The sequence below is a fragment of the Ammospiza nelsoni genome, chromosome 3 (assembly GCF_027579445.1).
Source record: "Ammospiza nelsoni isolate bAmmNel1 chromosome 3, bAmmNel1.pri, whole genome shotgun sequence".
Lineage (NCBI taxonomy): Eukaryota > Metazoa > Chordata > Aves > Passeriformes > Passerellidae > Ammospiza > Ammospiza nelsoni.
In genome coordinates, this window is record NC_080635.1 from 80,477,824 (window position 1) to 80,495,182 (window position 17,359).

The 17,359-nt window shown below is 37.9% G+C and overlaps 1 protein-coding gene across 2 annotated transcripts in view; it reads left to right on the forward strand.

Annotated features, from left to right (window-relative positions):
* Positions 1 to 17,359, forward strand: part of MBOAT2 (membrane bound O-acyltransferase domain containing 2) — a 92,834-nt gene that overhangs the window by 14,463 nt on the left and 61,012 nt on the right. For both annotated transcript variants that reach the window (XM_059467865.1, XM_059467866.1), the window contains exons 2-3: positions 3,007 to 3,152; positions 6,518 to 6,595. In XM_059467865.1, the coding sequence (XP_059323848.1) occupies positions 3,007 to 3,152; positions 6,518 to 6,595 (224 nt within the window). The remainder of the gene's footprint in view (positions 1 to 3,006; positions 3,153 to 6,517; positions 6,596 to 17,359) is intronic.

Genomic DNA, 17,359 nt, shown 5'->3' on the forward strand with positions numbered 1-17,359 from the left:
TTCTTATATTCAATGTAGAATGCAGATGGTAAGCATTTAATGGGTCACAGGATGAGGGCAAAAACTGGGCAATTGTCCATTTGCTGAATGAATCAGAAATACTGCTGCGGAAAGTAGAATAAAGCAGCAGAAGAATATAGTCTAAAGTAGGTATGTATAAAGGCAAAACTCAAGTTGCAAGGCTTTCAAACCTTAACTGCTGCATAGCTTGGTTTTACAGATATGTATTTAAAGCTTTGGGAGCTTTACAAGTTGAGCAGAACTCTTGGTGCCTTGTAATCTGCATTTTGGTGCACTGAGACAAGGATAAGGATGGGATTGGTAAGAGTAGAGAAGAAATGCCGGGTAGTGTGTGACTATTGTGGTGATGCCTTGGATTTCCAAGTATTGTATATGTTTGTGCCCTTTTTGGGAAGGGCACTTTAAAAATACCCACTGTCAGTTTTGGATTCATTTGTGAGGAAGGCTTTTGGAAAAGGCTTGTGCTGCTTGGGTCACTTAGTTTCATGTTCAAAATACTGACATAATACATTCACATCCCTGGAAGTTGGCTTGTGGGGTTGATCTGAGTGTGTGTTATCCTGCATTTCATTACTGTTCTCAAAATATTCTTCTTGGGGAAGGTGCTTTGGTTTGTTTGGTTTTTTTTTCTTATCAGGTTTTAATTGTTTTTTAATTAATGGGATACTGTTTTTCAGATACAGATTTGATCATTTGAGTAAATAGCTAAACAAATAGCAAGTGCTCAAGAAAGGTGTACCACCTTTTCACTCCCTACCTGCTGAATCCTTTCTCAGGTTTGCTTTTTGTGCTTTGTGTGAGGATTTTACTCCTAAACCTGCAGGCTCATCCTGAATTATGAGATTCAAGGTTTTTTGTTTTGTTATTGTCTGCTCCTATAGAGTTGGTGATACATGTCAGAACTGCCAAGCACTTCTACCATTTTCACAGTAGTAGTAGGAGCCAGATGATGACTTTCCTTTTTCCCTGGGTCTTGCTAGTTTGCTTTTAGTAGTAATCTGAAAAAGAAGGACACCATGTGATACCAGTTGGTAAATTATCTATATTGCAGTCAAAGCACTAATGTCTGGGCATTCAGTAAAACCAGCAATGCAAGTGTGTCCATTTCAGGACAGGTATTCATGCTCATGTCTTCCCTCTGTCTCTTTACCTCAGCTTCACTACATATCTGTGAATGTGCAACCTTCTCTGTCTCCCTTCCTCTTCTAGTCTGTCTAGGATGTGAGTTCTTTGGGTCAGAAACATGCTTTGTGGGTTACATGGCATAATTTCTGTAACAAATATTCATACAAATGTTGGTACTGAAGTAATTTTTTTTTGTTTTCATTTTTGTTTCTTGCTCTCTTTTCTCAAACATTATCAGTTTGTTTCCCTTTCAGTAGTTCACTTGACTGTTTTGTATGAAACTTTTTCACTAAATGCATGGAATCATCTTGAGTAATAAACCTCGCTCTGTTTCATTTGCATCATTGCTTATAAAGGAGAGAAAACAGGTCAAGTTATGCCCTGGAAGAATATCTCCTCATTTATTTAGGATTTTTCAAATACTGTTGAAAGCATAATAGAAATGTGGTAGTAAGAGAATGGATGGAAAACTGTACGTGACATTTTAAACAACAGTTTAATTTAGGGAATTGTACCTATTAAAAAGCACAGCCCTGCCTTTTGAGTCTTTCCCTGCTAGCACTTAATGCTCTAACTTGGTGTTACAGGTTTTGGAGTGGTTCAGTTGTTACAAGAAAGAGAGTTCTGTAGTTGTTTTAATTGCTACTTTAAAAATTACCGTGTTTGCGTACTCTGACCCTTACATATTATGGCCTGAAACTTGGTTGAAAAATGATTAAGGAATGGACAAGGTGAATTATGGTACTGCAAGTGTGCACTATGTGGCTGCAAACATCAATATCAGACTTGCTGTCAGGAGCATAAAAATAGTATTGTCATTGTACCCTGTGGTGTTAAGATTAAGTATGTATTTCAGCTAAGTGCCATCAAAGAGTCTAAAACACTGTTGTGCAAAGGACCAGTGAAGCTTGCAGGATGTACAAGTTTCTGTTATTGAAGTGCTTAGAACCTGAAGCAGTGGTTCCCAAGCTGTTGCCTGTGATGACTTGGGATGCCACTATTAGACATGGAAAATTGTTAGGCAGTTTTCTATGTCAGTAAAAAATAAAATCTATGAAGTGAGAAATGTTACAAAAAGCTGGACAAATTATTTTATTTAGAAAGTAACTTAAGCTTTTGGTAGTGGTTGCTGTATTTGAGGAATTTCTTTCTTTATTGTGCACTTACTGTTACATTTTTTTCAGGCCACAGTCAGAACAATTCTTTTTACTCACTGATTTAGTTTTATTCAATTCTGCTTTTGCTTTCAGTGCCCTAATGTCTTTAAATATTTAATATACAAGAAATTTTCTATCTTCAAGAATAAATGGCCTGAAGGGAGGAAGAATTTCCGAAACTATCCTACTTGAATGTACAAGAAGAAAATGCAGTGTGCAACCAAGCTGTTTATCTGATTACATAGCACTGAAATGCACTTCACTGAGCCCTGCTTCTGCACAGGCTACTGAAGTGATCTGTCAGTGATTTTTGGAGCTGATATGTAGCTTTGAGTCCTACTCACTTAAAAAACAAAATAAAACTGCAGCTCAGATTTTCACATTACTGGGAGGGTAGAGGTGATTTAATGGTGGATAGTGGTTTGGTATTCAGAAAATCTACAGCAAAAAATGTCATTTTCTTTTCTTGATTTAAGCACATATTGCTTTGTGTTCGATGCATCTGTTCCTCTGAGCTGCTTGGGGGAGCACTGGTTTGTGCTTTGGCCTGGGAGGGACTCATGGGAGCAGCTCTTAGACATGCTCTGGTAAAAGCCATGGCACAACTACAGGTTCTGCAAATTGCTGAAAATGTGTGGATATTGCTGTTAATTTTTAATACACACTTGGGTGAGTTCTTCTTTCTTTTCTTTTTTTTATGCAGGTCAACTTTGTAGTGTGCCAACTGTTTGCCTTGCTTGCGGCTGTTTGGTTTCGAACATACCTTCATTCAAGCAAAACTAGCCCATTTATAAGACATGTTGTTGCAACACTCTTGGGCCTTTATCTTGCACTTTTTTGTTTTGGATGGTAAGTTACACTTAAATTCATTTTTCAGGAACTTGTCAGTTTTTATTTCTGTGTTATGAAGAACCGTATTGCCTAATTCTGTGGGGTTTTTAGCTGCTGCAAATGTACAGAAATCAGCTTAAATATTCTGATGAGATCCACAAATTTTGAAAGGTCATCTGTAAACTGGTAACTACCATACTGGCTGCCTATGGTTTTGGGAAGATGAAGCAGGTGCAGTTTGTTTAACTTCCACAGCTTTTTCTTCTGTAAACTTGCTGGAGAAGTATTCTCTTGAGGCACAGCACAGATGTGGTGACTAGGATAATTCCCTATAAATACTCATGACAGGAGATAACTCAGGTCTTTTTCTGAATATTGAATATAATGTGGCATTTTAAGGAAGAGTTGCTGGAACTGTAAAGCATATCTAGTGACACTCCTAGTAGTATAAAATGCCCTGTTTCATGGTTTCTTTTTTTCCTTTAATGATTTGGAGAGAGGGAAGATGTGATTGTTTTTCAGACACATATTTTGTATGACTGCTGGTTGCGTATCTTGATCTTTCACAGTGTAGCAAGACAGAATGTTAGTAAAGTTAGAAAAGGGTATTCATTTAGTTTGGTGAATCTTTTTTCTTCAAAATATAGCTTACTAAATGGCATGCATCTTCCCAAGATGGTTTGAGTGCCAGTTTCATTTAATTGCATTGTAAACAAGGTGCTTACTTGGCTTCAAGTGTATAAAAGACTTATTTATGCTATCATAGAGCATTAGTGAGCTAGGGGGGGATTAATCAAGGTGTTGTGCAGGTGGGAATGTGCAGTTGCATCTGTCTCTACACATGCAGAGTGTGTTGGTCTCTATGTAGGCATGTTGCAGAACTCTCCCAACATTAATTGATAAATCTTATTTTTAAATTTTGGGAAAAGAGATCAGTAACCTTTATTCTTTAGATTTACATGCATGATTTACTTTTATATAAAACTTACTATGCCAGTCCATTTCTTAAACATGTGGCCACGGTATTCTGCTTTGGGAGAATGATCTGATCTCACAGACTTCCAGGTTTAACACTACAGAAAAAGAGGAGGATATGGGAAATAGGAGATACTATGTGACGATTTTTTTGAGAGCTGTGTAAGCTTAGAAGCACATTGTTTCCATTGCTTTAGAAGCAGAAATCGTTAATTATAACTTGTAATTAGAAAGGGTTACTAATATATTCATTTTGGATATGGGAGATTTTGGAAAGAAACAACCTCTACTCCTAACAGACATAAATAAAAATTTGTGGAAGCTTCTCACCAGCAATATGCCCTGGAAAAAAAAAAAAAGATGTTTTATTTTAAGAGGTTAATTTCTATTTTGCAGTTACTGAACTAAAAACTGTTTTAAAATGATGAAAATAACATAATTTGAGATGTTGAAAGTACACATTCTTTAAAGATTGATACTTCTGCCAATGCTTTTTCCTTTTGGTTAAGTACATGTTATATGAGCAGGTTTTTGAGGGTTTTGGTTTTTTTGGTTCTCCCTTGCCAAGAAATCAAGGATGCATACAGGTTACAAGCCCCTGATAACATCTTCAGTGACTCTTGGTTTGTGCTGCTATAACATGACTTATGAACATATATAACAAGAAGGAAACTGTTACTGTTTTGTTATATAGTGTTACTAGTAAATGTAGATCGTGCAAATTTAAATGTGGGAAGTAGTTTGTAATCCGCACTCTTTTAAGGACATTAAGTAGTAGTTATGTTATCTTCAAGTGTGTTAGTTTTCAGTCACTTTTGTAATACTTGTGAGGGTGGTAGAGGAAAGGAAGAGAAGCAATCATTCCCTTTGCATAATAGCAAATAGCATAAAAGGCCCAGAATATGTACCCTTTGTATGTAGCTAAAAATCACTATTCTCTGTGGTATCTCAATACATCCCTTTGAATGATTGAATCAAAGAACATATTACTATTGTTAGCAGTTCTGAAAGAGAAATGTTTTCAGTGACTGTAATCCTGGTATGGTACTCCATGTCAGTCCACAATCTTTTAGGCTTTGATATCCTAGTCTCCTTCTCTGTAAAAGAACAAACATCTTAAGTTTTTGTCATTTCACTAATGCCTGTCTTTGCTGCACCATATTGCTAATGCTTGGCAGATAAGAAAAGGAAATAAATACTTTTTAAATTGTCAATTACTATATTAAACTTGAAGTTTAGGTAATCCTATCCTAAATGAGACTAACTAGAAGTGAAACATGAGAGCATGTAGAGACTGGCTCTTCTGTAAAAAGTTAAGATTTTTCAAGGTTAATTCATGTCCAAGTGAATAACCTGGAATCCAAGTTTTGACTCGGTTCCTCCTGTATAGATAAAGGATTTTAGTTGGATAGAACTGGTTTTCTTGTTTGGAGTAATTTCCTTGTTAGTAGAGGAGGAGTGAAATTAGGAAATTGTTGGTGATAAGCTGAAAGAAAATAGCATCACTGTAACAAAATAATTGCTGCTTTTTAGGCTGCTTTTCATGGGGGGAAAAAAAAATCCCAAATTAGATGAGTTGTGTCACTTGAGCCTATGTACGTGTGGTACTGGGGCACTTAAGGTACCAGAATGAAAAAAACCCCAAGTTACTGAAGATCAGCTCTTTCCCCATTCACTGGCGCTGCTTTGATGGCCATGCTCTTCAGCTTACTGAAGTATGACTCCTTCAAAGGCCAAAGCCAACTCCCAAAGCAGTGCTGTTGGATAGCTGTGGTGGTGAGCTGTGGAAAACAAACAGGAGGAGCTTAGAGCATCTTTGTGAAATAAATCTGTGGCTTGTTGGTGTGTAGGGCTTTTTTGTGTGTGTTTTTTGTGACCATCACCACCATCCCTTTAAAAGTTACTGACAGCCTGAGACAAAGAGACTGGCTGGACACAGTCACCATTGCTGTTGAGTGGGAAATCTTACAATATTGTGGATACTAAGAAATTGTTGGCCTTATCTGGAATATCTATTGCTGTAAATGGGTAGAAAAATGAATATGGAAATGAAACCACAAAATTTTCATGTTGTTTACAGTCATTTACTCATGAAGTAATGCCAAATGGAAGACATAAGACATATTCTTTGTGTTTTAATAATTATCAACATTTGCAATATTCTTGATTGAGCTGGAACATTGTAGCTAGGTGTCTAGGTATTGTTCATTACTGCTCTCTGTGCTGTGCTAAAGGGAGAAATTCTCAGCAGAGGGAAGGGTAGCAGAAAACCTAAATAGAATAAAAGGGGATTTTTCTTCGGGAGCAGTGGTGGCTTTAAACTTTGAACCTCTTTAATTTCACAATAAATGCATGCAGTTGATTGTCATTAAAGAAAACACGATGAGGGTTTACTTTTTTCTCCCTAGGTATGCCTTACATTTTGTTATACAAAGTGGAATTTCCTACTATATCATGATCATAATAGGAGTGGAAAACATGCACAAGTAAGTTTCCATTCTAAAATTTATTTTACTTTGCCTTTACAAGAATGCTGCTGTTGAGGATTTTTTTTGTAATCCTGCATATATACCATAATTCTAGTTGTATCATAACATTTCAGTATTTGAATTCTCTAACCATGGTTTTATTTTCAGGTGAGAAGATGACTTACTTGGAAATTTTTGCCAGTCTTTTAAAATATCTAAAGCTCATTAAAATGATACTCCACTGAGACATACTTTGTGTTTAAGCAATGATGAAAAAAGAAGAATATGTAATCTTAAGTATTTCTTGGTGTTGACAGATGACAAATGTAATTTGGAAACAGCCAATGCTAGTAGATGGAAGATGTCTGAACAGAAAACAATTTGTGTGAGAAATTTCCTTAGGAACTAAGTGCTTATAATTACTTTTTTTTTTTTTTTTAATATCAGTATGAATGATGTTTTAGGTTAAGAATACATTTTAAAAACACATACAGAATTATTTGAAGTTTGAATGCCTGATTATATCTTGCTTGAGTATCTGAATCCATATAGAAAAACACTTGTTTCTCTTTTTCAGTCACTCTCAAAAGCAGGGAAGACATTTATTACTGTATGCATATGTTTTACTATTCTAGTAGCCTAGAGATCAGAAACAAATTAAGTTCCCACTGTGTTAATTCCTGCATAAATGTTTAGTAAAATAGCAAATCCTTGCTTGAATAGGTTCCTGAAATATGTGAGCCTGTGAGAAAAATGCTGGTAGAAAAAACAAAGAGGAAAATTGCTTTACACAGAAAGCACAAAGCCAGGGCAGCCTTAGTTCATGATCCTATCTGTTAGAGTACTCTGCTGAGTTGTAGTGTGATAGTGAGTGTAGTTTTATTGTCTTTTAAAATATCCCATATTAGGCTCTTATGTTCAGGATTTTCTTCAAGGCCTCACATATTCAAAGTACTGTGGATGTGAGAGAGCCTCATTTGGTTGGATAGCTGGTTTATAGACAAACAGCTTCTTTGGTTACTGGTTGTTGTAAAGTAACTTGTTCATGTAAATTTCTCTTTAGACATTCAACAATGTAAGCTAGAACTTATGGTACTTAATATTCTGAAAGAAATTATTATTTTGGTTAAATGCAGCAAAGGGAGGTGCCAGTCAGGAGCACTTTGGCCTTTACCATAACAAGGTAATGCAGGTTTCTCAAAAATGGAAATCCAGCAGTGGTTTACATTCCTAATAGCGTGAGACAGGTAGGCAGATTTCCTGCTCTGTGGCAAGGGAACAGTAATTCCTGGTCCTCCTAATTCATACCAGCTGGTTTCACTGCATGGCCTGATCTGCTGAGATGTTGGCTGTGTTATACACAGCTGTCACTGTGCAGCTGGGAGGGGAACCTAGATTCGATTACAGAGCTTATATTGCTTTGTCACCATATAAATTAGTCTGCCATTGGATAAAAAAAGAGTCACTTGTTACTCTAAACTGTGGACAGTGTGTGGATGCTGTATGGCAAGCTGCAGGAGCCACTTCTAGTAGGTGATACAGGCAAGACTACACAAGGTTTGCTCCTTCCACTGCTAAAGTGTCCCAGAAGTGATGATGCCTAAGGAATGCACCAGGTACACTTTATTTTCTGTCAGGAAAATGCCACTTACAGCTTCCTGTTTGGCAGTCTGAATAGAAACCCAAGTGAATTACTCCCCTCCCCACCTAAGTGTTTGTCTTCAGGCTATGAATGTGTCTCATGGTGCCCAGAGGAGACTGAAGGTTAAGTACTGTACAGCAGAGTGCAGCTGGTACCAGCTGGCCTCAGGACTGGAGAATGTCAGTGTTTTAGTGGGGATGTGTGTACAAGTAATTATAGTGCTTGTATATACCCGCGTAGCCCCAGGTTTGGTATTTACTTTTTGTATGGTAGAGGGACCCATTGCCTGGCAGTCCTATGTAGATGTTACCTGCATTGTTGAATGAGCATCTTAACCTTGGATTTGAACATCAAATACCTATATGTGGTGTAAATACAGATTCAAGTAGATTTTGTATTGGAAAAGCACTTGTATATTGTAGAAATCATATTTGTCTATTATCTAAATTGATTCACTGACTTAAGTTTCCTTCTTTTCCCTGTCCTGCTGGCTGTCCTGCAGATTTCATGAGTGTATGGATAGGAAAAACACTATTCCTCTCCTTGTTGTTTTCCTTATCTTCTAACATAGCTCCTCAGGTTCTCCAGCCTCTCTAAAAATTGCTTAAACAAGTAAGAAGCAACTAAATTTTTAAAAATGCTATCACTTCAGTTGCTATGCATTGCTTATACAGGCTTCCTTACCCTCTGAAGCCAGGAGAGTTTTTTGATAAATTTTTACATTCACCAAAGCACTTTAAGCTTTCATGGTAGCTGTTATGTCCTATTCTGTTTGTTTTGATGGACATAGAGTTCTTTGTACTGTTCCTGTGCCCATGTATGTGAGCTGTTTGAACATGATAATGTAAAGAGATATTTGAATTAGAGTAAACAACCTTTGGTTGTAACTGGTCTGGTATCTGTGGAGGTACTTCCTGGTCATACCTTTCTTGGAATTTTGGAATGTTAGTCTTCAGTAAGTTCCCTTACACTCCAAGCTAGAGCCAGGACTGAGGGGGAGGCTCCCCTTTGCCTTCACTCCTTGCTGTGGAGTTGGTAAACAATAGGAGATGTGGCAAAGGAGGTGTGGTGAAGATTTGATTGTTTTATCTTAAAAATCTCAGATTGGAGCCAAGTAAGTCTTGATCATCTGAATAAACTAATTCCCTTGGCATGCTAATTGTGGCACTTAATTTGTTAGTCAGGTATTTAATGATGCTGAATGTCGTGATTTTTCTGATGCTAACCTAGAAATCAGACTTGTACTCTGAAGACTGTGGATGGAAACACTGACTAGCACCAGGCAGTGATTTTCTGAATATTGGAGATTTGATGATTGGAGATTTTGTTATTTTGATGATAACAAAAATAACTATGTAAATGCTTTGTACACTGTCTATCTTCAGTTAGTCAGAAAAATAAGCACTTGTTGAAGTTAACAGCTGTGAAGGAATTTCTTAGTAATCCTTGTGAATTTCTTCTAAAAGTATTTGTTCTAAGTAGCTATTGCAAGTTCGTCCACAGTGGTAACTTACTGTAACACTCCAGGCTGAGCCTGTATAGAGCTCAATGCATGGCTTCAAACAATGAATGTATAAGTTGAAAAATAACTTGATATATTATCCTTCCTAAAATTGGAATGTTTAAATGGAAAGGCCTTTAATGAGCATGTATTTTGTAATGACAGGAAAGGAGTGAAAAGAGAAGTACAATTTGCTTGCCTGTAGTGCCTATCACTTTTTGCTGTACTTTTAAATAAAGATTAGATACACTTATTTAATTTTGGTGGAGGTGTGTTTGTGTCCCTATAGAGGTATAGGGAGAAAGGACAGGAATCATCTAGTATCTGCAGATTTGTAGATGTTGGTGCTTAAGTTGAGAGGCTGAAAAAGATAATGCATGGGCATATTTAGTATTATAGCCTTCTCAGTTGGTTTGGTACAAAAAAGATATATGCTGCCTTAATGACACTAGGAAAAAATCTGTTTATATGTTTTGTATTTCCAGAGAGGAGTGTAAATCAGTCTTTTTCTTAAATCCCTACCTCATTTTAAAAATTTTATTTCATTTTATGCTTGATTGCTGATGTTACTCAAAAGAACAAAGTTCTCAAAAGAACAGGGTTTTTAAATAGTGCCATTGACATATAAAACCTCTTATCCCTCTTGCAAACTCAGGTAAAAAAAAAACAAACTTGTACTTCTCTTGTAGGAAGTAGCTGTGCTTCATTGAGTATTGATGTTTACCTGAAGGAGGGCTCCCTTACACATTCCCTGTGTGCTTCTGTAAGCATGTGGAGGACAGCCCTGTCTTGGAAGGAAGCTGTAGTGTAAAATTGCCTGGGTGTGTTACAAATCTGTTGGGATGGAGCAGCTTTTTGGCTTGCATATAGATTTTTTTTTTTAATCTTTGTGATCAAAGTGAAGCTGAGCACAATCAGTCAATCAAAGCAGAGTTGATAAAGTTGTGTTTTGGGGCTCTGTATTTGTTTGGTAATCTCTGTGGCATCTATACAGAGTTCTTCAAGGCACATTACTCTGCCTGTCATGCTGCCAAGCAACTTGACTGTTAGCAAATGAGCTCTGAGTCATGGTATCATTGCTGCATGGTTTATTACCTCAACAAACTATTGAGGTCAAATAAATCAGGCTCCCTACAAAATGAAGTGGCAGAATAAATTGTATCTAGAAGAGTTCAGTGAAAGCTATGTTCTTCTTCAGCTCCTGGCAAAGACAGCCACTAATAAGAGTTGATTGAAAATTCTGGTTGTATGGCATTGACTGAATGGAGACAGTGGTGTTTGGGATAAAGAGATTATGTGCAAGGGTACCATATATTACAGTACATTTTCTTCTCTAGGAGCATAATTATCCATGGCATTTTTTTCTTTGGTGAAATTTCTTGCATTTGAGACAGATTTCACATGACTAATTACAACAATCTCAGCAAACAATAATTTTCATTTTTCTGAGTGAAGCTGGTGGCTGTAAGTTTGGCAAGTCCGTTTTGCCTGCAGAACTGCAGGTGATGTTGTATGAAGTGTCTGAGTTGGAGCTAGAAGATCATGACCTTTGATACCAATGCACTGCAAACTGTAAAAATTCTGTTTGTGTGTTTTCTCTTCCTATAAAGGAGGGTGGATGTAAATAGAAAGCATTGATATTTAAGAAATACAAACATCTTAATTTTAAAATCCAGTGCCTCAATTAAGTTTCATATAGCTTTTAAAGCTGATCAGTTTTGCAGATCAAATGTCTTTACTGGAAGTTAAAGATAGGATCACAGAATCATAGAATAGCTGGGGAGGGAAGTGTTTCTGACTCCCACCCTGACTGCTCAAAGCAGGATCAGCTAGAGCAGGTTGCTCTGTGAAATCCAAGTCTTCCTTAGTACTGACATGATCCTGAATAGTTCTAGTTGTCATAAGCATGCTAGCCATTTCCTTTTGGTGTCTTGCTTCAGTGTTGATTATAGTTTAAAATTTATTTGAGGTGACTTCATGCAGCTTAGTTTTCCCATCTATTCTGAACTTGCACAAGAACTTTTTATGCTTTAATTTTCCCTCACCCAATAATTGTCCAGATTTGGTATTGTTAACTTAAATTGATCAGGCTCATTTCAACTTAAGGTCAAATAAACCAGCTATACTTGAGACAGTTATTTTATAGGAGGAGACCATATTAGGCAATTAGTAGTAGCATGTCAGTCTATCCTTTTTTGTAAGAGGAAGCATTAATAATAAAAAGAGGGGTGAGGGCAAAACACATGAAACAAAGACTGTGTCAAGAAAAAGTACAGAAGTCTTATGTCTTTAATCAGTAGAAACAGGTGGAAGCTTGGCTAAATAATGCAGACATGTCAGAGGAGTATTTGACACTGCAAGTTTTACTTTGAATTAACTTTTCAGTTATGTTCGAAGACAAACGTTCTTCCAGTTTTCAACCAAGAAATCTCTTCTTCTTGACAAAGATGGTGAAGGATCTTGAGGAGAAGCTGTATGAGGAGAGGCTGAGGTCACTTGGTCTGTTCATCCTGGAGAAGGGGAGACTGAGGGGGAACCTCACTGCAGTTACAACTTTCTTGTGAGAGGAGGAGATACCAATGTCTACTCTGTGGTGACCAGAATTTTTTGTATTGGAAAAGCAGCTCGTCTGGCATCTGTGGAGGTACTGGACCAGTGATAGGAGCTGAGAGAATCACCTGAAATTGTGTCAGGGAGGTGTAGGTTGGATATTATGAAAAGGTTCTTCACCCAGAGGGTGTTTGGGCACTGGAACAGCTCCCCAAGGAAGTGGTCACAACACCAAGCCCGACAGAGCTGAAGAAGCATTTGGACAATGCTCCTGGGCACAGGGTGTGACTCTTGGAGATGGTGCTGTGCAGGGCTGGGAGTGAGACTCTGTGATCCTTGTAGATCCCTTTCAACTCACCGTATTCTGTGGTGCTAGGAGAAGATATGCAGTTGATTTACTTGTACATCATTATGGACAAATTGGATTTCTTGCACATAGCCCTCCTGAAAGCAATTTTCTTATGTATTGGTTGGCATAATTTTTAATTGAGAAGCTTAGTGTTTTAGAACAGTAAATTTTAAACTTTCTATTTAAAAGCTACATGGAATTATTTGGAAGAGAAATGTGTAAATAAAAGATAGAAATCACAGTACGGTTTAAATTTACTGTAGAATTTACAGTACCTATCTTAAATTTGAACTTTCGATGTTCTGTTTTATGGGAAATTTTAGGTATGTGATACTTTAAAGGTTTGTTGTGTGTTTACATCTGGCAAGAAGTTGCAAGTATCTTAGACAATGTAGCATGGAGTTTATCTTCAAAACTGAATAATACTGAAATAAAAAATACTTAGAATAGCTAAGTGCTAAGCTGTTCTTGCAGTTATTACTCATCACAGGCACAACAGGAACTGTGAAGTCAGTAGGCTTGCAAAAGGAAGCTCTGGGTAATTTGCTGTATGATTACTTAAAGAGTGAATAATCCGTTTTATTAATAGATCATACCACATGGAAATGCACAATGCATACAAGTAATGCACCATTTTAAACAAGAGTCACCTGAGTAACTTTCTTTTTCTTGGTACACTGCTCTCTCTAGAAGTGTCTGTTTAAAGTCCTATATCCTGGAAGCTCTTTAAGTGTAAGTGTTTTCAGGTCATTGAGGTTTCCTCTGTTGCTGCCCTTCACTGTAGTGTCCACTTGTGATACCACCTTAAGTATTTGCTGTGTCATCATCTGTGTGCCTAATCACTGTCTTCTGGCTTTGATACTGAGTGCTGGTTTTAGTGATGGGTGTTACTGTTTCTGTAAAAAGCTTTTTGACTTCAAATAATACTAATCTCTTGAATACTTTAAGAATATCTTGAGGTGTAAATGAGATGGCATGCATACAGTGGGATTATATAGTAAGGTTTACCACTTCACTACATAAGGTGTACAGGTGTCAGCTAAAATTTGGTAAATGTGTTACAACAAAAGAAAAACCTATAGAGTCATCCTTTTTTTCCTACAAGATGAAAGGAGGTCTCATTGAACAGTAATATCCACTTGTCTTCAGTTGTTATGAAACAAGTCTGGGCTTCTCTGGATCTCATTATCTGCATGACCATGGTGCTCTGAAAAGCTGACTGGTACATGCTGTGGCTACATTCTTCTGCAGAGAGAGAACATTCATACAAACCTATAGTCTTGGTGGTGTTTGTTTTCAGTTGTCCTGACTGCAGTTTGCTTCAGAAATCTGTGTAAGCAGTGTGATTGTGATTTCTTTAGAGTTGTCCCCACAGTAAGTTCTTACCATTTTTTGTGATAACAAAATAAAAATTTGGTCTATCTGACCATGATGTGGTATATTCTATTACTGTACCTGAGGTACCTTTCCAGAATGGAGTTGAGCGCCTTACCAAGCTTCTGTCAGAGCTGCAATCAGAAGCCAATGGCTTCATCAGTCATAGCTGCTGGAGAGCAGAATTTATATAAAACACAGCTTTTGCTGTGTTTATGTAAATATCTGAAGTGTCAACATCCATGTCCAGATAGGATATCTTCACACTGAAAAAGCTGCAGCTTTTGGATGTGAGACCAAAACTTGATTCATGGGTAGCTTCTGAAAAGTGTTATAATAAAGCTTTATACTGATGTTGGTTTGATGTAAAGTATGTGGCTTTGGGGGCTGGTTAGTTTCTCTGGTGTTTTTTCCATACTGTTTGAACAATTAGTATATGTGACACAATCTGTATAAATAGAAGAAGGGACTAAATAAAGGAGCCTAAAACATCTAGAAGCAGAATGTTTGGTTTCTTGTGCCAGCTATGTTTTGCTACTCATATAACTACTCAGTGTGTTTTTCAAAGATCCTGAAAAAGTATTCCCTTTGCAGTGCAGAAGTGCAGTTAACTCAGGAATATTAAATTATTTCTGCTGTTATACATCATCTTCTTACACATGAGAGTTGAAATGAAAGCTACAACATAAACTCAAACACACAAAGATCAGATGCAGTCCTTGTCCAGTTCTTATGGTAGAAGAAATTCTTTTGCTGGAAGTAGAAAATCCCATGTATTGTAGCAGTTAATAATAATGAAATCAGGTAAGTGATGCTTTCCTAAATTGGTAAAATGGGCAATGGTAGAAGCAATAACGGTGTTTGCTAATACATAAGTTCCTTACAAGCATCACCATTTCATGTTTATGAGCAGAATCAATGAAGAAATAAAATAATTCTTAATCTTTTAAATCTTCTGCTGTAGGTGTCAACTGATGTAAGAACGTAGTTTACAAGAATTATATTGAACAATCATACTCTTCAGGTCAGCACTGAGAGGCATTTGTTTAAAGTGTATTATCAGGATGGTAATGACCTGCTATGTGCTTGTGTTCATTGTGAAATGAAGCCATTATTTGTCCATAGTGTATTTCTTCCAGCGTTTCATAATCACATATTGAATTTTCTTTCCTTAGTCTCTCATACTCAGAGTGAAAATATCTGATCAATCAGATAATAGCTTCTGTTTCTTAATTGTGCTTTCTCTCTATCTTCTGCAAACACATAGGAGCACTGTGACACTGTCCAGTTTGTTCTGGGTGCACTGCCTCAGTTTTCATGCCACAGGGCATGAACGGTGATAACATATGTTTAAAATGGCATTTGGTCAAGTCACCAAGCAGATGTCTGAGCAACCTGTTTCAGGTCACTTTCCTTTCCTCTCCTTGGCTGTGAAAATTCTTGCTCTTTTCCTGTTTGCCTCTGTGTGTTAAGAACTGTATTAGGTTGTGATTAACAGGTAACTCATGCAAACTGTGGTTCATTATGTAGTTGAGAAAAGATGAAGTGGTGAAGAGGAGACCAAACAACCCAAACAGAATAACTGGTACCTGAATGACAGACTTTGTGGATTTATAGTTGTCCTGACCTGTTCTTATACTTGAGTAATCAGACATTGTCATGGGGTAACTTCAGCAGACAGTCCTTGAACTACCAGTGTGCTCAGTTAAGGATTCTCTGTTAAAGGGAATCTTCTGTAAATGAAAATATTGATTCCTTTTGCCAGAGAAGTTCACAATACCCTATCTCTGAGAGGTTATGGGATTCCTGCCAGATGGATGCTGGTTGGTGGATCCTTTAAATTCCAGGAGATCCCAGGAGGTAGAGGGAGAAAATGGATGGTAGCCTCAGTTCAGCCAGACAGTTCTTGTTAAAGGCTCAGCAGTGAGCCTTCCCCTGCAGCAATTGGTTGCTTAGTCTGCTCTGTCAGCATCTTATTTTCTAATGCCAAAGTTCTGAGCTTGGGTTTCTGGGATTGACTCACATGGGAGCAAGTCCTGGTTTTCTGATGTGTATTTTCTGAGGTAATCTCTTGTATTAATTGTAATAGCCTAAAAAGTCCTTGTGGAATTTGAGATCTGTAGAAATTGGAAGGAACCTCCCAGAGATCACCTTCCTGTTGAAACAGGGCAACCTAGACCCAGTTGTCCAAAAGTATGTCCAAGTAGCTTTTGAGTATCTCTAAGAAGGGAGAGTTCTCAATGCCCCGAGGAACTTCTGCCAGTGTTTCCTGCTGTTCAGAGAGCACCTTCTGTGTTTGAGTTTGTGCATACTGCCTCTGGGCACCATGGACAAGAGCCTGGCTCCATCCTCCATGTAGCCTCCCTTCAGGTATTTACACACATTGGTGAGACTTCCCTGAGCCTTCTCCAGACTGAACTCTCCCAGCTCTCTCAGCCTTTCTGTGTAAGAAGAATGCTCCAGGCCCTTGTCTTAGAGGCCCTTTTTGGATTCTGTCTGGTATGTCCATGCCTCCCTTGTATTGGAAAACAGCACAGGACCCAGCATTCCTTGTGGCCTCACCCAGTGCCCGATAGAGAAGATGGGTTACCGCCCTTGACCTGCTGGCAATGTTTTGCCTGATGCAGCCTGGAATGCCACTAGTCTTTGTGCTAAGAGCATGCAGCTGGCTGCTGTATGAAATAGGCTGCTTTCTAAATACAAGGGACATTTCTTCTGTTATGAGGGAGTTTTTTTTAAAGAAAAGTTATTTCACTACTTAAGTCTACCAGCTTCAAAAAATCTGAACTTGCTTTTGTAAAAGTGTTTCTAGACATGTTATTTATTTGCCTGATTTCTGTATCTGAAGCTATAATGACTTATTTTGGTTTGTTTGATTTTGCTTTTCTCTTTTTAATTATAAAGCAATACCTGAAGACATTTGCAGATTTCCAAAGATCACATCTCTGTTTTAGTATTAATGGGATTAAGGAAGTGTAGTCAGTGACTCAATGTTCTAGTGGAAACCTATGATGGGTGGTGTCCCTCAAAGGTCTGCACTGGGATCAGTGCTAAAGGATTGAGTGCACTCTCAGCAAGTTTGCCAATGACATCAAACTGTGGCGTGGCCAACACCACTGCTGGGAAGGGGTGCCATCCAGAGGGACCTGGACAGGCTTGAGAGGTGTGCAGACCTCATGAGGTTCAGCAAGGATAAATGCAAGGGGACAATGCACCTGGGTTGCGGCAAGTACAGACAAGTACAGGCTGGGTAGAGAGCAGATTGAGAGTAGCCTTGAGGAGGACTCAGGTGCTGTGTGCCGAGAGGCTCAGCGTGTGCTGGCAATGTGCACTTTCAGCCCAGAAAGCCAATTGTACCCTGGGCTG